Source organism: Arthroderma uncinatum (genome assembly GCF_011692745.1).
Source record: "Arthroderma uncinatum strain CBS 119779 chromosome Unknown scaffold1, whole genome shotgun sequence".
In the NCBI taxonomy this organism is placed as follows: Eukaryota; Fungi; Ascomycota; class Eurotiomycetes; order Onygenales; family Arthrodermataceae; genus Arthroderma; species Arthroderma uncinatum.
In genome coordinates, this window is record NW_022983863.1 from 3,594,322 (window position 1) to 3,616,957 (window position 22,636).

At 47.7% G+C, this 22,636-nt stretch overlaps 8 protein-coding genes across 8 annotated transcripts; 3 read left to right on the forward strand and 5 right to left on the reverse strand.

The window, feature by feature from the left end:
* Positions 1-323: 323 nt before the first annotated feature.
* Positions 324-1,533, forward strand: GIQ15_01095 (uncharacterized protein; the record flags this gene model as incomplete). The annotated part of the gene is made up of 3 exons (XM_033548512.1): positions 324-644; positions 702-968; positions 1,048-1,533. The coding sequence occupies 3 exons, from the start codon at positions 324-326 to the stop codon at positions 1,531-1,533; spliced, it is 1,074 nt and encodes a 357-aa protein (XP_033409463.1).
* A 998-nt stretch (positions 1,534-2,531) lies between these two features.
* Positions 2,532-3,444, forward strand: GIQ15_01096 (uncharacterized protein; the record flags this gene model as incomplete). The annotated part of the gene is made up of 2 exons (XM_033548513.1): positions 2,532-2,563; positions 2,613-3,444. The coding sequence occupies 2 exons, from the start codon at positions 2,532-2,534 to the stop codon at positions 3,442-3,444; spliced, it is 864 nt and encodes a 287-aa protein (XP_033409464.1).
* Positions 3,445-4,321: 877 nt separating this feature from the next.
* On the forward strand, positions 4,322-5,268 carry GIQ15_01097 (uncharacterized protein; the record flags this gene model as incomplete). The annotated part of the gene is made up of 3 exons (XM_033548514.1): positions 4,322-4,550; positions 4,614-4,710; positions 4,782-5,268. 3 exons carry the CDS (start codon positions 4,322-4,324, stop codon positions 5,266-5,268), a joined length of 813 nt encoding a protein of 270 aa, XP_033409465.1.
* A 145-nt stretch (positions 5,269-5,413) lies between these two features.
* Positions 5,414-6,382, reverse strand: GIQ15_01098 (ATP-dependent RNA helicase DBP8; the record flags this gene model as incomplete). Its single annotated transcript, XM_033548515.1, has 1 exon — positions 5,414-6,382. The coding sequence occupies one exon, from the start codon at positions 6,380-6,382 to the stop codon at positions 5,414-5,416; it is 969 nt and encodes a 322-aa protein (XP_033409466.1).
* Positions 6,383-7,450: 1,068 nt separating this feature from the next.
* GIQ15_01099 (anion exchange family protein) lies at positions 7,451-9,557 on the reverse strand (the record flags this gene model as incomplete). Its single annotated transcript, XM_033548516.1, has 3 exons — positions 7,451-8,322; positions 8,379-8,806; positions 9,346-9,557. The coding sequence occupies 3 exons, from the start codon at positions 9,555-9,557 to the stop codon at positions 7,451-7,453; spliced, it is 1,512 nt and encodes a 503-aa protein (XP_033409467.1).
* A 714-nt stretch (positions 9,558-10,271) lies between these two features.
* On the reverse strand, positions 10,272-13,837 carry GIQ15_01100 (zinc knuckle transcription factor/splicing factor MSL5/ZFM1; the record flags this gene model as incomplete). Its single annotated transcript, XM_033548517.1, has 11 exons — positions 10,272-10,316; positions 10,371-10,913; positions 10,976-11,178; positions 11,250-11,358; positions 11,431-11,654; positions 11,901-12,118; positions 12,188-12,401; positions 12,465-12,629; positions 12,988-13,375; positions 13,436-13,694; positions 13,752-13,837. 11 exons carry the CDS (start codon positions 13,835-13,837, stop codon positions 10,272-10,274), a joined length of 2,454 nt encoding a protein of 817 aa, XP_033409468.1.
* An 868-nt stretch (positions 13,838-14,705) lies between these two features.
* Positions 14,706-16,690, reverse strand: GIQ15_01101 (cell surface metalloreductase (FreA); the record flags this gene model as incomplete). Its single annotated transcript, XM_033548518.1, has 4 exons — positions 14,706-15,578; positions 15,651-15,836; positions 15,895-15,956; positions 16,015-16,690. The coding sequence occupies 4 exons, from the start codon at positions 16,688-16,690 to the stop codon at positions 14,706-14,708; spliced, it is 1,797 nt and encodes a 598-aa protein (XP_033409469.1).
* A 2,668-nt stretch (positions 16,691-19,358) lies between these two features.
* Positions 19,359-22,424, reverse strand: GIQ15_01102 (uncharacterized protein; the record flags this gene model as incomplete). The annotated part of the gene is made up of 1 exon (XM_033548519.1): positions 19,359-22,424. One exon carries the CDS (start codon positions 22,422-22,424, stop codon positions 19,359-19,361), a length of 3,066 nt encoding a protein of 1,021 aa, XP_033409470.1.
* Positions 22,425-22,636: the final 212 nt, after the last annotated feature.

Sequence of the window (22,636 nt, forward strand, 5' to 3'; positions counted from 1 at the left end):
CGTTATGCGCTCAACACAAACCACAGCACGCGACTGTTTACCTCAAGTGTCCCTTGGAAGCTCTGGAAACCCGTTGACGGCGTCTTCTTGTTCTAGTATATACTCTTGCTATCCTTAATACCGTCTTTTATTGATCTAGGATAGCCAACTTGAATCCCTTACGCCACGATCGATCTATGCGTTGAACGCGGAGCCTCCAGCGCAACTCACCCTATTTCACGAGCGACTCGCGCGAAGGAGCCTGTTATCCAGCTTATACACGAGCCTACAAACCTGCTTCGTCTCCTAATCCAAGCTCTCGAAGGGCCGATACGCCGCCAGACATGTCCCTAGCTCCCTCCACGCCCGCTCGACCTCGACCTGCTCTCCTCAATAAGACAACAAACGCGCTCTTATCTCCAAGAAAACATAATTCAGAATCGGATATGGGCCCTGGAGACAGCATCAGTAAACACGCTTCTAGCAATAATACCCCGTCGTCACCTACTCAGGTTGTTGGACAGAAGAGGAGTATAGATCAAGTTGAGGTGGAACAAGTCAGGCCGAGCACAGCAACCAGCTCGTTTAATAGCCAGAAGAGGGAGGATGAGTTTTATATCTATGATGATACAACGCCACATTCAAGCATGGATATTGATAAAGAAGTATGCTTGACGGTCTCTAAGAAACATGAGTTATCTGCCAGTTGCTGACAGAACTAGGCAACCTTTTTGCAATATTCTCAGAAAGCGTGTGACGGCCAGGAGAAAGGTGTTGAGAAGGGCTGCTCCCAGGAGAGCACCAGCATGTCTTCTCTCCTTAACCTAAGCTTTGAATCTGAAGGCGGCAACTGCAGCAGTAGCAACATTGCCAGACGAGACTCACCATCTAACTCACCAAACCGTCCACATAAAGTCCCAAGACAGCAAACAACATCTTCCTCCACTATCCCAACAGACCCAGAGGCACGCAGAATATTCATCCAACAGGTAAGCACTGGCTCTTTATCCTTCATACTTGTGGCCTTGGTGGTCTTGTCTTGTTCAACAAAGCTAAGTACTTTCTTAGAAAGCTGGACTGCTTCGAGAAAAGGTCCAAACAGCAATGAAGAACATCAAAGATAGCAGCCAGATCGACCGTCGTCTCATGGAGCTCGAGGCACAAAGCCGTCAGTCGTGGAATGCTTCGTCCCCTCTCAGTCAACATCAAAAAGCCTCGTCGGCGCGTACCGAATCAAGTGTCGACATGACCCCAAAGGCCAAGTTATCCACACCAACAGGCCAGGACAACGGCAAGATGGATATCGATAACGACTCTACCCCAACACAGCAGAAGGTAGCTTTCCAGCCCGAGACTCCTGCGCCTTCTCGCCCAACAGACAGTCAGTCACGGCATGAGGAGACTGCAGACGGCACTGTCATCATTGACCGAGAAGGCGGGTGCGCCGTCGAAAAGATGATGGCCAAGGCAAAGAAGGAAACGGCCGTGGATGGACTCCTGAAACTCATGAAAACCACGACTGAGTATGATGGGTTGGATGAATGGAGCGGATGATAATGGTCCTAGGGGAGGAAGGTTTGTAGAAAACGTGTACTTTTAATCGATAATAACCATACGGCGGAGTCAACTATACCATACTCGAATCAAAGATGAATGCTTTCTATCACAACTTGTCGATGAAAATCTGCACCATAAAATTGTCAAGTATGGGCTTGTAGACCCACCGATAACCTCGTCCATATCACATTTCTGCAAGGTTTAGTAGCGTCGACACAAAACATCGCGAGCCACGAATATTATCCTTTCTCAAATATATCATCCCAGGACACAGATATATAGCAGAAAAAGCGATGAACTGTCTTTCTTTATTCGATCCCATCTGTGATACTCGAATACTTGGGCTAGGCTCCTTATACCCTTATAGCAAGCCGATAAAACGGCCACTCGAGATACCCTTTGATTAAATTCAAATAAATGCCGTTTGTCCGACTGTTTGCTAACAATCGCTTCTTTTACTGTTGCTTGTTACCGAGTGTTTCAAGTAATCTGGCCTACTAGCAAATTTAGTGGCTCTCCATTTACTTATTGTGCTTTTTGTTCAAGGGAAAAGCCATAGATAAGCTTGGAAATCGAGTGATGAATACCATTTCCAAGTAGCTACAAAATACAGTCAAGTCATCTGGCTTTGTTATTTATTATTGAATGTTATATCAATCTTTGAAAGAAAACTGCATGATACAAAGACATACATACTGTGTTGAACTTCACTATGAGGAATGTCAAACTCAAGGAAACTTCCGCCAGCAGTGGCTCTAGGGGCATATTCATAGATGATGGTGGTTTAAGGAAGTGACGCATTTCATATATACCAAGTCACTCACTATATTGCCTTCGACAATATAAAAGTTATATCCAGCCCTTGAACTTCTTGTCTCTTTGGCACCCTTTCTTACTTATCAAACATTCTTTGCAAAAGTTCCAAGCTTGCCCTACAACATACAAGACGCTTAACCACTCCGCGTACCCTTTCTAGAGTAAGGTAGTAAGAGGAAATGGGGAGACTCAGTGCTGCTCAACTTCGCAGGTAAGATCATCTTGCCCTTTGTTCTGTTCTATGGCTCTAATATCTATAGCCTCTGCAATGGGCCAAGGGTCAAGCTCATGCATGCCATCAACCCGAAGGAAGCTCCTCAGGTTCTCTTTGACGCTATTCCAAAGAACATGGTAACCTATTTCTCTGCCGTGCTGAAGGATTGCTTCCCGTCCAAAGATACAGGGCATGCAAACCGCCCAGGATGTGATGGTAAGGAAATAGCCACAGTATACGGTGGTCTGAAGCAGGCCTTCATCATCGTCTTTGACTGGATGGTCAAATCCTGTGAAGGTCGCGGCCTGATCTGGATTGAACGGATGAACTATACCAAATACGCTCGGATTTTCGAAGCTGCTAAGCTCCTCGATGTTGAACTGGTTTACAATGACATGCTCGCTCGCATGAACAAGATGGCCAATACTCAGATTCGTGTTGAAGAAGTGCGGAAGATCTATCAGTCCTTCCCCAAGAATTCCGAGCCGCGTCAGATTGTTATCCGCAGCATTGGTGATGCGGTGTTCGACCGACGTTTACGTGCTTGGGCCTTATACAAGGAGTTCAAAATCGAATGTCGTGAATATGACGATGACATATATGAGTATGTTCAAAGTAAACATCGTGTCATTGCAGAAGAAAGGAAGCAACGGCAGGTGAGAAACCGGGGGAACATGAGACGAGCCGGTCAAAGCCAGCCACAGCAAGATAAAGAGGTGGAAAATACACCGGACCCGAAAGCAGAAGATCAAGTAGTGACCAAGAAGGTTACCGGAGTAGTATCTCGCAAGGGGAAAGGGGGCCATCCAAGCTACGTCAAAATCACACTGGATAAGTTTGGTGTTGATAACGCAGACTACCGCTCTCACCAGTGGTAGCTGTCCATCCTCATAGATACCTCAGCTTTCTTCCTAAAAGCTCATCGGGGATTTGTTATAGGAAACGGCGAAGTATTAGTATGAGAGCTAGAGCCGATCTTAGCTGAAGGTCTTCCGTATTCACAATTTATATTTATCAAATCATCTTCCACCGGTATTGTTTATCATTTTGGGCTGCACATGGCCTTATAGCCTGAATTATTTTCAGGATGGCTACTAGATAATAAGGTCTTGTAGTAGGGGGTATAGGTTTATTCCAAACAATCACTCCTGCAGCATGGTGCTTTATCATATAACCATAGAGGTAATAGCCTAGGTAATCTGCTGCGTTTTGCTCTCCTATCAAACGGTAACAGATTGTGTTTGTCCATCAACTCTCAAGTCCAGCTAGTTGCGTTCTATTAAGAGTGTTCACAATAAGCAAACGTTCAATAACAATAGGCTTGTCAACAACCAAACCACACTAGGTCTTTGATAGCGTTATTGAAATAAAGAACAAATGGACTAGCACAAGGTATAGTTATTTGTTATTGAGCTGCATTGAGCAGAACAAGGACATGCCTGAAAGCAACACAGCCTCAATATTAAAGGTCAAGCAGGATATAATAGAACAGAGAAGTGATATTTTTGTGTTAGTGAATATATCACCCCGTCAGGATATAAAAATCTCCTTTCCTTTCTTCTTAGTCTCCTCCACACCCTCTCTGCCGATATCTTTTTACCTCATCTCCTCTTTTGAGCGTATCATATCATATCGTATCATATCCTATACAGATACATCCCTCCATTCAAATCCACAAAGGCCGATTTAACCACATCTACTTTCCTCGAAGAGGGTATCTAACCCCTCATATTCTTTCTCAAAGAGGAAGAAAAAATGGCCCCTAGAAAGGCCAAAGCCGCGAAAAAGGCCACGGCGGTAAAGCCCAAAGTGGTGAAGCCAAAGGAGGTGAAGGCCAAAGTGGTAAAGGCCAAGGAGGTGAAACCCAAGGTGGTGAAGGCACCAGAGCCCAGCATACAAGCTGGAGCAGAAACAGAGACGGCTGAGGTGAAAGCCGTAGCACATCCACGAAAAGGTATTGTTGTTATCCCTTCCCTCCTCCCGAGTACTTCCAGCTATAAAGGTATTATCATATATAGCTTCAAGCTGACATCTATGCAACTGATAGTGGGATGCTTGATGTTGCTTGTCGGCGACTATGAAGATAAGGGAGAGGACATTGACTACTGGCGCGTACGCCTAGGTTGGTCAGGGGAGGAGAAGCCGTAAGTGATATACGTCCTTCTTCCCTCATATCATATTATATTCCGTTGCTAATAGGATATTGTGTTCATAGCCGTAAGGTTTACTACCGCTACGAGGCAGTTGGAGATCCCACACAAACTGGGGACGACGGGCAGGTCCCTGAACTCCGGTTTGTGTGGCTGTTTGAAACAGGAGAATGGGCAGACAAGGGGGCGATAATGAGAGAAAGGGCGCTGAAGGCGCAGAAGGAGGAAGAAGAACGGCAGGCAGCTATTGATGCCGCCGAAGAAGGCGAAAAATTGGGGCGTGGAGCCCGTCGAGGAAGAGCCGCTCGTGCTGCGCCTGATGTTACTCCTGGCGCTGGTCGCCAGGATAGCAAAGGGACGACTGTCGAAGGATTGGTGGAAGGGGAAGATAGTGCTAGTCACTCTCCCCCTGAGACTGTCGTGAAGGGGAGGAGAAAGGGTAAGACGCCTGCGGTAGCGAAGCCACGCTCGAAGCGAAAAAGGGGAGGAGACGATGATAACGAGCCGGCTGGACCGGCTAAAAAGCGAGCGACTAGGAAAGCCCGGGCATGAGCTGGGGATGTTGTATTCTGTCGCTTTGTATCAATCAAGCACAACCGAGGGAAGGGTGTTTATATGGAGCTGGAAGGACGCTCAGAATAGGTATCCAAAAAGAAGTCGGCTGCGTTGCTGCTTATCCAAAGATTATATCTCCATTCTAACGGACCTTTTTCAACTTCCTAACCCTACGGCCTAATACATCTCTTCCTTCGTCAATCTCGCCCATCGCTTCTCGTTTCGTCGAGCCAACTTCTTTCAAAACCGTACTCTTCACAATTCGAGATTCTAGGTTCACCCCTGGCTCTTCCCATGCTGTCATTTGTTTCCCTACCCGAGACTCGATCGCTAGAATCAGCTGGACATCTCTTTGTCCAACAAGAGTTATGGCTTCACCCTCTCGCCCGGCTCGAGCAGTACGACCAACCCGATGAATATAATCATCGGGATTCCTGGGAACATCATAGTTGATGACTAGCCCAACAGAAGGGATATCTAAACCACGAGCAGCTACATCGGTTGCGACGAGCAGCCTAGCCGCGGAGGCACGGAAACGGGAAAGATTAGCTGTCCGCTCAGACTGAGGTAGCAGACTGTGAAGTGAAGTGACTCTATGTGACAGCCGACGGAGCATACGCTCCAAGAGGTCAGCAGTCTTGGTTCGGTTGCAGAAGATGATGGTGGGTTTCGAAGAATTTCGCTCTGTAGATAGGAGAACGTGTAGAAACGCCTCACGGTGGTTGAGCGGTACTTGAAGATAACTTTGCTTTAGTGTCGGGGGTATTGTTGTATTTTCCGTCGAGATTTCAGTCACAAAAATTGGAGGTCGGTTCTTTGCACGAGGCATTGATTTTAATGCCCGTACTTCAGGGGTTACGGTTGCCGTAAACAGGAGAGTCTGACGATCTGTTGATGGTGGAAGCGCAGACAAACATGTCTCCACGTCAGGAAGCATACTTCCTGGTCCACTCACAAGAAGGCGATCTGCTTCATCAAGAACTACCATGCGGACGCGCTTGAGTCCAACGATAGTATCTTCTCCGGATGTCTTAATATGATCCGCTAGTCGACCTGGCGTTGCAATCACAATGTGAGGCCGTTGGGCCAGTCCAAGCGCCTGAGGGCGCATATCGCTTCCACCAGTAATTAGAATCGGTTTAAGGGACTGTGGTGCTGAAATAGCTCTAATTTGTTCAAAAATCTGAAGCGCAAGTTCTCTATATCGGGGTTCAATTGTATTAGCGTCCAAATTATCCCGAAATGAGTATATTTCGTCTAAAACAAATAGCCGTACCTTGTTGGAGTTAATACAACAGCAAAAATCCCAAATGGATCCTGGGACCATTTATGAAGTATTGGAGCAGCGAATGCAACCGTTTTTCCAGAACCGGTTCTACTTCCACCAATACAGTCCCTCCCTTGGATTATTTCTGGTATGCAGCTTTTCTGAATTGCCGTTGGTCTTTTGATTTCCATAGCTTTCAATGAGCTAACCAGCCACGGAGCAAGGCCTAAAGAAGCAAATGAGGAGTCTGCCGATTGAAGTCCCATTGCAAATGCATCATTGGCTGTGACGGGATCAGCCAGGGATGCGCTCTCCTCCTGTTCCGCACTCTTCACATCTTTCTTTTTAATTCGTGACTGCGTCTGTATAGGGAAATGTGTCGAGGGAGGAATTATCGGGGTATCCTCAGAGGAATCAGAGAGCCGTCTTCTCTTTTGGGGCCTTTCATCTAGTACAGCTTGCTCTACGTCATCTTGTGCAATAGACGACGAATCAGAGCGTGATTCTTCTGAATCTGACGCTATACTAAGTGTACCGGCCATTTCCACGTAGTTTTATTCAAGCCTTCCTAGAAGTTATGGCTGCGCATTGTTTTTCTCTTGTTCCACTTCGTCGTTGAATCTTATCAAAGAAATCACGGCAGAAAATAATTTTTGGTCGAAGGCGGTGAGTCTACTCTGTTTGTATATTTTGCTTTGTTTACACAGTTTGCATCTACTTTTTGTTGCTTATAAATTGACTTCCGGTGTTATATTAATACCCGCCGATGATCATGTGATACTTAATCATATATTAGTCATCCGTGATAGGATAAATGTAAAGCCGTTTCCGACGGTATCTAAGAAGGGGAGTTGATGTAAAAAGGCCAACAACAATCGATAATCCGTCCGTATAAACGGCAAAGAACAAAGCTCATCTATCCGTCCGACTCCTTCTCCTCATAGAGTTTCTCGATTGAAGTTCATGTAACTCCCCGTTCTCCAAACGGTCCGCCAAAACTCCACCCTCCACGACGGCAACCCCAGATTGATTGTGGGACATATGTGCATCACCAAACACTCCAGAAGAATGAGTCTGTGCTTCATGTTGGCCGTGCCCATATGTCCCACCGACGCTTTCCATGGTAAACGGGCTTGCGGTAGGGGCATCGAGTATAGATAGTTCGCTCGGAGTAAACCAGTTTGGAAGCACGAACGATCTGATCGGAATAAGTAAAAGAATGAAGACAGGGAACCCAATGGCTGCAATAGTTTGTGTGATTGCGAAGGTAGCTCCAAATCCTAGCAACTCGATTGAAACAAATGCCCAAATTGCCTTTCTTCGTTCGATTCTTAGAAGTGGGTTCGATGGTGAAGTCAACTCCTTGTCTTGCAATAAAAACTTCACCTTCTGCGTCACTCCGTTTCCTAGCAGGGCTTGTATTCCCATGATGAAGAAAAGGCCTGCCATTACCCCTTGAGGGATCAAATGTAGGACGACAAGGAGTGGGCCACTCATTGTTCCAAGAGTAAGAAGGCCCTGGGCCAGGTTACTGACTCGCTGTTCAACAACATGGTCGATGATACGGACAGACTTTCCCTTATGGGCCTCATCCTCATCCGCTATCTGGCGAGTTACGCAAAGTGAAGCAGTGTGAAATGGTGCCTGAGGAATTAGGCCATTGGGGAAGGGAATCCCTAGGATTCCTGCTATTCCTGTAGTCAGTCCGAGCAAGAATATATCCCAATGGAAGCCTGCGGGCTTGCGGAGTGGAAACTCGGTTCCCTGTGCGATCAACGCCGATACTATGAGGAGCATTAGCAACCTAATAAGAAAAGTAGTAAAAATAGGGAGCATGAACCGTTATGATCAAAATAAAATAGGATTGTCAAGAGGATTGCAAATGGAATGGCGAGAAATATATCGCCAACACCAATATCCCAAAAGTGCACTAACCAACCACGATCCGTAGTTGGGAAGAATGCTTTAGAGGTGGGCAGTGTTTCGATGTGAACACCCTTCATTTGGCCGATATGAACGAACCCAGTGAAGAAAATGATGCTGAGAGGGGTGCCATAATCTTCGATGAACTTTCGAGTATGGCGGTTGAAGAAATTGCTTTCCCCGATGACGCCGCAGATAAAGCAAGACATAAAGACGAGTAGAGAAACCGTGATGGAGAGATAGGCGGAGGTTTCGCCGGCCATTCCCCATTGTCTAGTAAGAACTTGGATACCCTTCTGGATATAGATAAATGCGACATAGAATCCAAATATGTCGCAAGAAAACCTTGTAACGAAGGTCAGTCCATTACAAGAGTTTGTAATAGCAAGAACCCAATGCATCACGAGTGACCAGCTAGAACAGCTCATCAGCAAAAGACCGCACTCTGAAGTTAGATGAAGCGTCCATACATTCCAATCCAGCACATAAAAGCCAAGTAATTCGTTCCTCTAGGTGCCATGATATCATAAACCGTATAATTAAAAACGGTGATGGGGCCTATATTCATTTATCAGCCAACCGATATCGACTGTAGCATAGGATTGGCACAAACCTGTTACACCAACAATAACTAATGGTTGTCCAGCTAGGAAAGAAAACACAACGGCACCTAGAACTGACGCCAGAAGCACCTCGTTGACACCGTAGCTCATATGAGTTTTTTCAAACATATCAAGTGAGAAAGCAAGAGCTGGTAGAATACTATATTTCACCATGTAAGTGTTTCTTCTTAACGGCAATAGAGACCCCTTCAAACAACGCTCTCAGGACTTCTTGTTAACATGTTCGAAGGGAAGAGAAAAGCTGCATCGTCTGGATCATACTTTGCAAAGTACATGTATACCGTCGCTGGGACGACACGATAATCCCAAGCATCTTTCCAATCGCTCCAATAATACGGCGCTCGCCTCTTGATATCGTTCTTCATGCCGTGAAAGAAGCGGATCTTCCACCATTTCGATTCTGTAGCCGCGGCGTTCATTGATGCCGTCGACGCCTCGCCGGCCGAACGCCCTGATATCGAGGCTCTCGACATGTTCTCTGCGGTAGCTCGCGAAGGGTGTTTCTGTACACTAAGCTGCGATCCAGGCTATGCTCGAGCTGAGAGAAATGGCGCCCTTTATGTAGCTGTTGACTCACGGGCTATGCCATGCCCTCTGCGAATGGGAGGCAGAGGAAGCGCATGAAGAACGAAGATTTGGTCCGCGGAAGATGGCAAAACCCCAACGCATGCCGAGAAAAGTCGGACGCCAAAACGGCTGCCAAAGGGAAACCGGTTCTACGTCGTAAAACGCATAAATGAGTAGCACATAAAGATAGTCATGTTGATGACATAGACTCGAGTCAGTTGTTCAATTACATGGCCGTTTAAAATATAAACGCCACCCTCACACCGAAATTCATGTGGCTAACTATGATGATGATACATCAGCTACAGAGCTAAGCCCAGCCAAATTACTAAGTCCAATGGATCAGTTATTCTCCTCGAATATGTTGAACAAGGCAATCGAACAAAAGAATACCAATTTCAATTTCCCTTAAAACTACACAATAGTATATTCAATTAGTACAATAAACGAAGCTTATGAGAGAGTAGTGATGTTAACACGATTTTCTCCTCTTATCACACAGGATTGCCTAGAGGCTGTTAGTAGTAACGAATCCGAATGGAACGAAAATACATGGTTAGTAGTTAGTAAACGCAATACTCCCAAGGAAACGTTCAATTGAATCAAGCTGTCAAGCGACATCACGCCGACGGCGGGGGCGGCGGTGGAGGCTGTTCACTTGGAGGCTAGTAGAAATTGTTAGTCCAGTTCGATGTGTATATGAAGCCGGGAGAACGTACAGGAGGGGGTGGGCCATCGGCTGGCGGTGGAGGAGGTGGTGGAGCACCGGGGTATCCAGCGAACATAGATCCCATTCCAGGTGGTGGAGGTGGGATACCACTCAACCCAGGAGGTGCACCCATGGCCTGATTTGGCGGGAATTGATATCCGCCATAACCATAAGCAGGCTGTCCCATCGGTGGTGCTTGGGGTGCGGCCTGTTGCCAAGGTGGAGGGCCGCCGGCGGGAGGGGCAGGGTTATAGGAGTCACGGCCATGATAGCCGTGATGGTCACGGTTGTCTCGATCACCTCTATCCCCACGGCCACCAGCTGCCCACGGTGGTGGCGCATTTTGATCCTGATGTCCATGGTCGTCGCGAGATCTCTCCTCTCGTCGCTGCCATGGAGGGGTGTTGCTGGCAGGCTCGCGCTGTTGCCATGGTTTTGCGTCATCACCGCCGTAGTTGTTACCCTGGCCGTAGCCTCCGGCGCCGCCTTCGATGCGTCGTGGCGCTTCGCCATTAGGCAGAGGAGCATTACCAGAGAGTTCTTGCATAAGTTGCTAAGGAGAAATATTAGTAAAAGTTTGGTTTAAGAAAAAGAAGGGATGGAACAAAAGCTTACCTCCATCTCTCGGTCAACTGCATCTCCACCCCCAACGGCTTTACCACGAACACTGGGTCCATGGTTACGCCAATCGGTACCACGTTGACGGTCTGGACAATCTTTGGCCATGTGCCCTGCATTTCCACAAACGCGACAGATGATGTTCGCAGTGAAGTTGCGTTGTTCTGGGCAATCGTATTTGCGATGACCAATTTGACCACCTATATAGTAGAAAATGTTAGTTATCAATAAAATAGATAATGGCAATGCGTACGGGTAGTAAGTCACTTACAATTTTGACAAGCTTGGTTCTCGTCGTCACGTAGGGTTCCGTTGAGGGCAGCGAGCTCACGCAATTGGTTCCTCTTCAGTTCGTTTTGCCCTTCAGGAATGGAAGCCGCCTAGTTTGATATGTTAGTTTGTTCGATATAATAGCAAAAATGGTACGTTAAGGGAAAGAATGAGGGACATACCGTTTCGATAACGTTGTGAATAAGCTTCTTCGCCTTGTTTACCTTATCTTCCGTATCTGCCATAATTAGACAATGAAGATCTTCTTCCTGGTTGCTAGAGTGAGCGGCGTCAGATCGTCCTTTTCCTTCCTTGACGGAGCCTTTTCCGCGAATGGCAATTTTTGCTCCGGATTCTGTCTCCATTTTCTTTAGGGTGTTGCCACGAGGCCCGATAAGTAAGCCAACTTTTAATCACAAGTGAGGCTCAGTGTTAGTATTTGAAGTCTTTATAAGTAGTGTGCGGGAAGGATTAGTAGTAACTGGGTTAGTATGTAGAGGGGAAGAGAAATAAGAAAAGCCATCAGAATGATGACGAGTTGAAGAAAGAAATGAAAGTATGCAAAGAAATAACAGGTCGAGAAATTCTCGAGCCTGGAACAATAACGAAAAAAAGAGCAGACGGTTAGGAGTTAGAGGGTTAGTTATCATACTGAAGTTAATCTCTGGATAGTCATTAACAGGGACGTAGACCTTCTCCTGGGTCTTGGTCGGACGCCTGTAGTCAGATGGTGGATGATAGTTAGGGATAACTTTGACAGCTTTTTCAATAAGCTTATGGCGTTCATCTTCCAAGCGTTTGCGGTAACGGTTCTCTCTGGTGTTTACACGTTTACCAAGGTTATCGTATTGGGGTGCCGGTGAGGGAGACCTATGATGAGAAACAGTGTTAGTCAACTGATGGAGGAAATATAGGGTATGGGGGCCTGATATCACTCACCTATCTCCATCAGCGGGGACAACATCGTTGATACGAAGCTTCTGGCTGATCTCTTCAATACGTAGATGGAGAGTGTAAGCTTCGAGCTGTTCGTTCGTCATATTCGCCATGATAAGAGTCGGAAGACCCATCAGGCCAGCAGCCTTGTTCTCTTGGGCATCACCCCAGCGATTACGCTTCTTTCGTTTTTTGATCCCATCGACAGGAGGTTCAGCTATACATCGACTCGTTAGTGGGCATGCTTCAGTGATAGCGACAAAACTGCAGGTGAACTTACCTCTCACTGGACTCCTGCCTCGCTTGCTTCCAGCATCCATGGGAGCCGGAGTTGATGCAGAGCTCCCATCGTCTCCTGATTCATCACCGAACCTGCGGCGGCCAAGTGGAATATTGTTAGATCCGGTAATACCTTGATTACGCCACGCCATGATGATTGCTGACACTGATATTTGCAGTCTAGTTAAGAGTGAAATAAGATGATTTATCAGTCGTGGCAAGGTAAGAGGCGAGATATCTTCTTGCTCCTCGAGAGCTCGAAGGGAAAAGTTACAGCATGATTATGTCACTGTCACGTGAGATATCCTGGCCAGGGCTGAGGTATCCCAATTAGGAAATATAGCTTAGTCATTGCAAGTATCACCTGACCCAAATATCTTCGTTAAAGTGTATGACATCATATGGATATTTTGAAGTCGGAGCAGATATTTTGCATTTTGAATAATAACAAAAGTCAAGCAATCCATCTCAAATTAATTAAAAAAACATCTGATCAGCCTATTTCTGTGCATTACTCTTCATACCTGCCTGAACCCACTGTCTGCTCTTAGCTGCTTCTCTCTCTATCGCCTCCTTATCCTTCATCAGCTCCTTAATGGTATGAGGCTTAGGAACATGTCGACCCTTCTCGACAGCCTCCCTCTTTAACATCCTCTCCTCCCATGCCTTCACGTGTGGGAAGTCATTAATCTCAATCCCAGCCCATCCAGCACTGGCCACCCATCCCCAGTGCGAGATATCAGCGATGGTAATGTGATCTCCAACCAAGTAGCCAGATTTAGACTGGGAAAGTTGTTTGTCTAGGACTCCGTAGAGACGACGGGTTTCGTTCTGGTATCGGTTGACGCCATATTCAATGCGCTCGGGAGCGTAACGCGTGAAGTGGTTTGCTTGACCTTGCATTGGGCCGAGCTATTCCAGATATCAGCCACATGGACCGGTGTGATCGAAGAGTGTTAAGATGTAACTTACGCCCGCATTCTGGAAGAATAACCAGCTGCTCACTTCGTATGCTTCCCTGGTTCCCTTGGGATAAGAGATCTTATGTTCCGTATCATATCGATCAACTAGGTACTCTAGGATACTTCCAGATTCAAAAATGGCTATTTTCTTGCCGTCGGTAAATGTGTCTGTGATGGCTGGAATGCGGCCGTTGGGGTTTATTTCGAGGAACCAGGGTTCCTTTTGGGCGTTTGTGCTAAGCTCGATGGCTTCAACTTTATAAGGGAGGCTATGTTGCGCCGAGTTAGTTATTTTTTCATGGGCATACCGCGTGCTGTGGGCTCACCCTAGTTCTTCCAAGGCAATTGAAATTTTAATTCCATTGGGAGTTTGTGAGGTATAGAGGGTGATATCTGGAGTGGGAGCTGCCATTGTTATGGTATTCAGGGATGGAGAGGTAAGATATTGTAGATGTTTGGTGAATTGTCCTAGGCGCTTGAGCATTTAGTATCAGGGATTGAAATCGAAAAACCAAGTCTGAGGACGGAAAGAGAGTCGAGCTAGGTATATATATAGAATTGTAAACATGGCCCCTCGTCCGTATTTATGGCCGAACGGAGGCGGGGCAGCTTCCAGGCTTATAAATACGACAATGAATGGCGCGAGATTTATAATCACTAAACTCCCTTTCGCTGTCTATAAACCCCGCCATAGATACCACGTCAAGTAGTGCGATTGCATCACCAGAGCCAGAGCCAGAGTCAGAGCCGGGAGTTTTCCGGGTGGTGAATGTGGTCGATACCTGGAAGTAAAGAGCAGCGCCAAGGGCCGGATTTACCGGAGGAGAAAACAACGAAGAAGCTTAAACGATAAATCGACCATCCATTAGTCAACGTGCAAGCGATCACAGACAGGCCTATTGAGATGGTGCATGAGATAGTACAAGGAACAGAAGCCGTCCTGCATCTGTAGGGACATTCAACACCGCTGCTAGCATCTCCAAGCTAAATCGAATAATACATATGTGCATAGGGAATAAAATGTATATGTGGGTAAGTATATAGACAAGGAAGGAAGAAGAAGGGAAGAATGAAAGAGTGTGAGAGAAAGAATCTGGCCTCTGAAGCAAACGCATAATGATCGCAAGTAATGAATGTGTTTTCCGTAGACCTCCGTAACCGAAACCCATGAGTACGCCTCGCTCCTAGCCCCCATACCGAAGAATAGCCATAAACCGTGAAATAATAGAGAACACCAGGCAAAGACGATGGTCGATGTGCGAAACCCTAGACAGCCCGGTCTACCAGGTGAAGCACTCCTCGATAAAATCGACATGCGTTGGCGTCTGTCGTTGTCGACACGCAAATCGGATCTCGTCGCTTAAACTGCCTGTTCCGCACACCATCACACCCATCGCTCCAACCTGTTTCTCAATTTCTCCATCAAGGATGGTGCCGATGTTAGGCTTTCCGGGGAACATCTGGACCGTCGTGCTGGGGCTGTGAATTTCCTTGGTGTTACGTGGTCGAGTGATGAAGAGCATGATTCGAAGGACATCGCGTCTTCGGTGCATTGCCAGTATGCTGGTCATCCACGGCCGGATCCATTCCAGATGCTCTGGCGATTGTATGGTCCAGACAAGAGTAAGGCGTCGGGTGGCTACTGTCCCGTCCGCGAAGCCGGCGACGAGATGTCGTACATAGGAAACATGGTGTGTGATGCCTACACCCGCAGCAAATAGAACAACCGAGCCGTAGGAATCGAGAACATGTTCGGCGCCGTATGGTCCTTCTACAAGGGCAGAGAGAGTGACGCTCGTGGCGCCATTCTTTGTAGCCTTCTCGTATAGCTTATTCGTCATTCCGGTTCTTCGACGGACGACGAGGGAGATCGTGGGCCGTTGTAGGCCGAGTATATCTTGTCGGGTCGAGACGAGGCCTTTCTCATCTGAGTCGCTTTCCTCCACGTCGCTCCATGCGGCCGTGAACGGGTGAGATGTCCACCAACCAACGGATGGGATGTATAGGTATAGATGCTGGCCAGGTCTAAAGGTCCATGGCCGTGCAATTCTCAAGGTGACGCGCATCGCTTCGCCGGGAAGAGCTTCTATCGTTGCAGTCGTACTTCCCCGCAGGTAGTTTCTATAGATGAGGGTGACGATACGCCAAGATCTCTGTGTGGTTGAGTTAGCACAAGATATCATGAGAGAAAAAGGTGGGGTTTTTAAGGGATTGAGGCCGCTTACCTCGAAAGCCCATAGTAAAATAGCGACGAGTATGTATTTCAGCTGGGAGTAGCCAACCAAGTGCATCCATAGGAACGTGAGAAAGACCACGACAAGGGCAATATGGAAATGAAGGAACGTCTCATAGAACGCGTGGCGCAGTACTGAGAAAGAATGAAGAGCAAGGACAACGACGCAGGCAGTCGCCTATATTGATCACGTTAGCGTTTGTGGAAGATAGCAGACTCAAGAGACTGGTACTCACCACAATGCCAGTTAATATCAAACTGCTGGAGCCAAATGACTCCATTAGCGCAGCCCAGCCATCTATTATGTATTCGATTAGAAGTCTATTTCAACAGGTGTTGACAGGGGGGGACTATACCAGTATGGACCTTGCCTACCATCCAGCAGGAGGTATGTGCAATCGACTCAAGAACTACAATTCGACCAAGCCAGCGGTGAAGGAGGTTCCATGTGTCGAAGGAGACGTCGAGTAGCTTGATCAAGGGATTATTTCGGCCAGCCATAAGAACTAAAGGAATGAGGTTGACAACTGCCATCGTGCCAGTCCGTTTGCGTATGGAAGGAAGAAACTCCTGCTCAGGTTTCGAGAAGGGGAGGTTATAACAACATAAAAACGCATTGCTCCCGACAACCATTAGGAGAAGCACGGTGTGGAAGCGAGTAGGGAGTGTCCCCATGTTCAATGCAGTAGACAGGCGGTATTCGCGATTGTGCCGTTTCCAGAACAGAGGAGCGTACATGACATGGCGCTTCATCCATGCCCAGAAGCTATGTGCGGCAACGAAATATCGTTGAGTATCATTTGAGAGACTTGTTAGGCGTCGTATGTGTGCGGACATGCGAATAACGGCGGACCAGATGAGGATGACGGCAAAGACGCTGCCTCCGGATAAGATGTAATATCGAGCAACCTTATCGTCGTACACCTCCTGTGGTTGCATTATATACGGCCCTTCCTCACGATGTGACGATTCCTTGTCGTATGCAGCAGCAATGCCTGATAGCAGGGCCGCAAGAAGAAGATGTGACCTCATGGCGAGGTGTGTTCAATTGGAAATGAGGGTCAATTGGAAACGAGAGTATAGTGTTGGACCCGGCGCACCCGGGATAAGTGTTCAGCGACGCAGACGCGGTAAATATAGAATGAGCGTTAAGAGAATGAGTGAGGGAACGGCTGTATGTAGCTGTTGACGATGCCTTCCGGTGGGAATAAAGAATGATCCCTGACAGATGGAAGATATCAGGTGTTTAAGAGTCTCGATCTGCACAGCAAGTCGATGGCCTCTACTTCGGCGGGAAAGACAGGCAGATAAAAGAGTGAAATAAGACCGGTGTCTCAAGGAATGACGGGACCACAGGCCAGATACAGGCTCTAGTCGTTTAATTGGGCCCTTTCGAGGTTCGGTTTGTTGTTGTTTGAAATCGTTAGGGGGGAAGTGATATTGAAAAAGGCACAGCCTCTAGAGCGAGCGTGAGGGAGACAAGTCCAAACCACCGTGCGCGAATGCAACCAATGGGCCCTGGAAGCTCATTTAGTCCGATCACTCGTCGCACAGGTGAGCAGGGAACAAGGGGGAGGGAGGGAGGAGAGGGCCTTTTTGGATATGCGAAGATGAGCATCAAATGTAGGAGACGGCTTTTACTTCGCTGACTCGGGCGGATTAAAGTGTCGAGCGAAACCTCCTACGGCCCGCGAGTAAGTACCGGGGCATGCCTCTTAGTGCCATATGCTTGTATCCTGCAAGTCACTTTTGAGCCGAAGACGCGGGTATAAGATACCTGCGAGGAACATGTCGGACCATGCAGGAACATGCAAGGTACGCCGTCGATCCTGCAGCCACCGACCAGTGTTAGTTTGCCTCAAGTCATGGCAGAGGAGCCACGAAAAGCTAGAGACAAGAGGACAGGCGAATGAGGAGGAGAAGAAGTCTTCAACGCCCATGGATGCGCGGTCATGGCTCCCTACTAGTCGCTGCTCAATCCCTGAACCTGAAACCGACCTAGGATGCTAGTTCGTCCCTGGGGCGTTCCCAAGGGCAGGACCTCGGTGCTAATCTTGACGGCGAAAGTCCAGTTAAGGATTTCAACGCACTCCACATATACGGAGAATACACTTACGGAGGCACTCTACCGGCCTGCTGGAGATATGGAAGGGATCAGGAAGACGTCCAGCGGTCTAGACGTGAGCGAGTTTGGAGCAGATATCTTTCTTCCGCGCGGGGGGGAGTCCTGCTCGAGGGATTACCAGGCCCCTGTTTCAAGGGATACAACAACCTCCTTTGCCTTTGGAAAGGCGAAAGTCAAGGTCAAGAGGAGTATCGTCTGCCGGCGCCTATTACGAAACTTCGCATGGATGAGCTGTCTGGCCAGGAGTCCGTAGGACGTTGGCTCGTCCATGGCTCACGGCTTCTCCCATTCTGGCCGATATACGGAGTAGATGGAGCCGGGTGGGCTGGTCTGACCAATATTACACAAATATCATCCTTCTATATCAGATATCACATACCCGTCACTGGAGTCTAACGTGTCCCGTGTGACCTGTCATGAGTGCATGCAATGTGTCTCCGTGTGTAAGTACGCATACTCGTATATCGTTCGTCTTCTGTAACAAGGATATGTCTCTGCTCTGCCTAGAAGGCCGAATGCTTGATTCCGGTACCATCTGCCATGCGGCCATGGCATGAATTTCAAGCTTTCATCTAGAGAATCAAGCTTGTCCCCCCGTTGCATAATTCAGAGCTATCCCTGGCTTTATCATAGCCGCATATAACGATAGTTCGCCCTGACCATCACGATATCATGACGAAACCCAATTCACTCACGGCGGTGGAAACAAAAGCTAATCGTCGAACCAGAGGATGTCGGACTCCGTAGACCTAAGTGTCCGCTGAAACGAGCGCATAAGTCGAGACTCTGACGAACCCACATCAGCCATCAAAAGGTCCATGGACACCGGTGATATCGGTCTAATCCGACCTGGTATTTGCCTTTTTGTCCCTATCCACATGTTTTTTTTGGTAGAAGCAATATGGATATGTGTTCTGGGCATTGGATGGATTCCTACCCCGCAAACTTTCTTGGTATCGAAGATGGGTTGAGGTCTGTGTTTAGTGATAGAATGGCTGATATCTGATGCAGAGCTAGGCCTGGCACTTATTTAGTCGCAGCTAGTGCTCCCGGAGCGAGGGCTGTGCTGAAGCAATCCAACCTGATGCAATAGGAACATCTAGAACAACACGAATATAGTCGGCTGAGAAAGAAGTAATCCAAGCGTACATGAAGATAATGGATTAAGCATCTCGCCAAAAGCTTCTATATGGGTATAGTACAATTACATGAAACCGGACAGCTTCGGTTCCGCCTCCAAGAAACGAACGACGCCTGCTCAACCACTGGTAAATGGAAGCTGCGACAGGTGGAGTTTCAAACCAAATAAACGCCGGGGGGTATAACCAGAGAACATTGAACCATGTGAGAAGCTCTAAACAACAACGAACAGGGAACCTGGGCAAAAGAAAAACAGGCGTTCGGATCCATGGTAGCAAAACACCTTGGCTTCCAATTAAAAGCAACTAATAATAACAAAAACGCCTCACACATGCATTAAAGGGCGATAGTGGTAACCGGCAGGAGGGTCGCCGAGTCACACACAGGCTACCGCAAGCACGACATCGACCAGGGAAGCTATGTATGATATCATGCTTAGCAGAAGCTCAGCTCATCGTCACTTGAACCGCTTCCATCCGAGCAGGGTATCTCACGCTGGCCGAGGGATAACCTCATCGATCGACGGGGATGGGGATTTCTAGACATCTTGAGACGACTTATGGGTAGCCTGGAAGTCGCATAACGTGGTATTCTCTGCCGAAGACGCTGGCTCAGAGCCGGAGCGTGGCTGAGGATATCCTCTTCTTCATCATCATCATCGTCCTCTTGCTCGTCTTCGTCTTCTTCGTATTCTGATATATCGAGATCCTTTGTCCTGACTCCTAAGGGCTCGGTGTGTCGGCGCTTCTTGCGGTTTATGTCATGCACTTTTTCTTTGAAAATAACCACCTCTACAGTAGGCACTTTAGGGAGACGAGGGACTTCAACCACAACGGCGACCCTCTGTGAGGTATCACGTTCCGCAGTGGCTACCAATTCTCCATTCGACCGCTGCTGGTATAAAGACGGGAAAGAGCTAGCCATATTAGAAACATGGGACTGCGGTGATTTCCTTCGGGACGAACGCCGGCAACGTTGAGATTCACTGCCTGAAAGGGTATCCATGTCTGGATTCCAGTGTATCGGGGCCTGTTGCTGCGAGCGACGGGGGTTGTGCAGCTCTACCTTGTTGGGTAACATGTTGTTGGGTCTCCTTGAGCGATGATCTTCAGTATGGCTTGACAAGCGCTTCCTTTTAGGAGGTGGAGGTGACTCCGAATAGTCCGATGAAACGCTCGAGCTCTCGGTGTTTCGCTCTAATACCGATGAGAACCACGAGTCGCTCTCCTCGGAATCTGATATCTCAGTCCGGTTACTGTAGTTACCTGGCTGAGCAGCTTGAGAGGCAGTATTGTTCGGCAGTGGTGAGGCCGACCTCGACGTTTTGGCTTGACTGAAAACGGGTGTTTTCGCAACCCACTCTCCAATGCCATCCTCCCACCTAAACCCAGTTGCTGAGCGGCGCAGTGAAGGAGTCAGCGGTTGTAGCTCGTCCGAGTCATTCAGGTTAACATCGCACGCAACGACCTGATCTTGAATATATGAGGCCCAGTCATGATGATCTTGCAGACATGTTGACTCGGCAAACTTCAAAGCAATCTCCACGGCTACCTTGCTGAGCACTCTTCGAAGGATAGGTTCTCCTTTCACATCTGAGCATTCGAAGGCTAGAGTGAACAGTTTAGCCACCTCAAATCCATCGTCACTCTGTACCCTGCCTAGGCATTTTGCGATCTGTAAAACGAAAGCGGATAACTCTTCCACAAGCTCTTTCTTATTTTTATGCATGCCAGTTAAATATCCAAGGTTATGTATAACTGGTAGGCCGTGATGTACAGCCTTCTTGCGAACTCCCTTGCCACAGCTATCCAAATAGTTGATCAAAAAGTCCGATAGTAAAATGGCACACGCGCGTGTTGGCTGCAAGTCTAGCTTGTGCTTCTTCCCATCAAATGCAGCTTGTTCAACATCCCGCTGTACTATTGTGGATAGGAACGTCAATAGCTTATACATTGCTGAGCCTTTTGCCATTGCAAATCCGAACTTAGCGAAGTGCGAGGCGGAGAGGACAGTCAATATGCTTGTAATACTATTGCTGAGTGCAATAGAGATCGGGTCATGGCAATTGGTCTCCCGACCTGGCAAAGAGCTAGCAAAACTTGGTTCTCGTTCCCCCTTGAGACATTGAAGAGTTCCACGTTTTGACCGTCTTAGGCTCTTTAAGACCTTAGGAGAAATAGTCCTCTTAGAGCCAGCAGCTGCTAGAATTGCCGATGTGATGAGGCGTAGAGATGCAAACGAATGCTCATCGCCAGTCGAGAGGGATTGCAGGGCAGCAGTCAAATAATTTTTCATTGAATCTGTCGCGAGCCACTCCGCAGGCAAACGTCCTCGGTCCAGTAAGGATGCCATTTCCCTAAAGAATATACTGAGGTTTCCTGAGGACCTCACGTACGTCTCTAGGGTGTGCAATGCAACCGAATGGCTTGGTTTAAATAAGTCACTATCCAAGCGGATAGGTGGTGGGATAATGGGAGAAAGTGATAATAGAGCTGATAATAGCGCTCCTGCAGCGTCATGGGCAGAGAGCGCAAACGACTGCAAGACAATTCGGCGGCTCAGCTGAGGGGATAGCCATCGTTTGCGAATAGCTTCGCACATTAGATGGATGCCATGCGATCGAACAAGTTCCTTCAGCGGCTTCCACCCATCGCTGCTCATTGCATATGTCTTTTCCAATTCCGTGATAATAAAACCTGCAACATCTATCTCCTCCTCTTTCTCTTCCAAACTATTCACCCGTTCTTGTTCGTGTAAAATATATTCGGACGTAGTGTTTAAAGCCATGGATAATAAGGATTTTGCACCTCTACCGTGACTTTGCTGTGGGCTGCTCATTCTGAGGAACGTATCCCAAGCGGAGAATATGGTTTGCACGATCGCTACATACGATGGGTCATTGTATGTATCCTCGATTCCGTGCGCAATCTCGCTCAGACTCCAACTGTTCCCTAGTGACTTATGTTTCGAATAAGAAAATAGCTTTTGTTTTTGTGGCGGCTCTTTTTCCACGTTGCGGATATCTTCAGCAGCTGGTGTCTTTCCCAGGTCGAGCACGCGCCGTTTCCCCAGTATTAATGGTGTCGCAATTGTGAATTGCCCGGGCTGAAGTTTCTCGGCTTCGGGGCTTTTAACAACAACTTTTGAGCGACCGTTCGTACGAGGTCGCTCCCTTCGTCCAGAGTACCTGTGTTTTATCGGTTTCCGTACAGCATCACCCGGGACCCATGTTGGGTCTTCCTTCGATGACTCCGAGTCAGACGCGTTTGCTGAACCGGGCGCGGTCCTGCGTAAACCTTGGCTGCCATTAGAAGCAGTGGTGCCGCCATTGTATGCCCGCCGAATATACTCTTCGTCTCGCAATGGGGAAACTTTCCAGTGTTTTTCGAGTCGTAGATATATCGATGTTAACGGTCGTAATGCTCGATTGCACCACCTCAGGTTGATCGGAACTTGTGTAGGAGCGGGTTTTGATCGACAATATGTATGATTAGAAGCCATTTCCAGGTCAAAATATCCAATGCCCAAAAGATACCACTGCAATGATATCCATAAAGTCGTGGGATCGTAAGCTGATTAGCTATAAGGACCGGTTGACGCTATGGTTTATTCGGGTATTATATTCGGAAGGTTCGAGTGCAAGGGAGATAATAAGTTATACAAGAAACCGACATAATTCCAGCTGTGTTATAAGATATATGGCATGCTGGAGA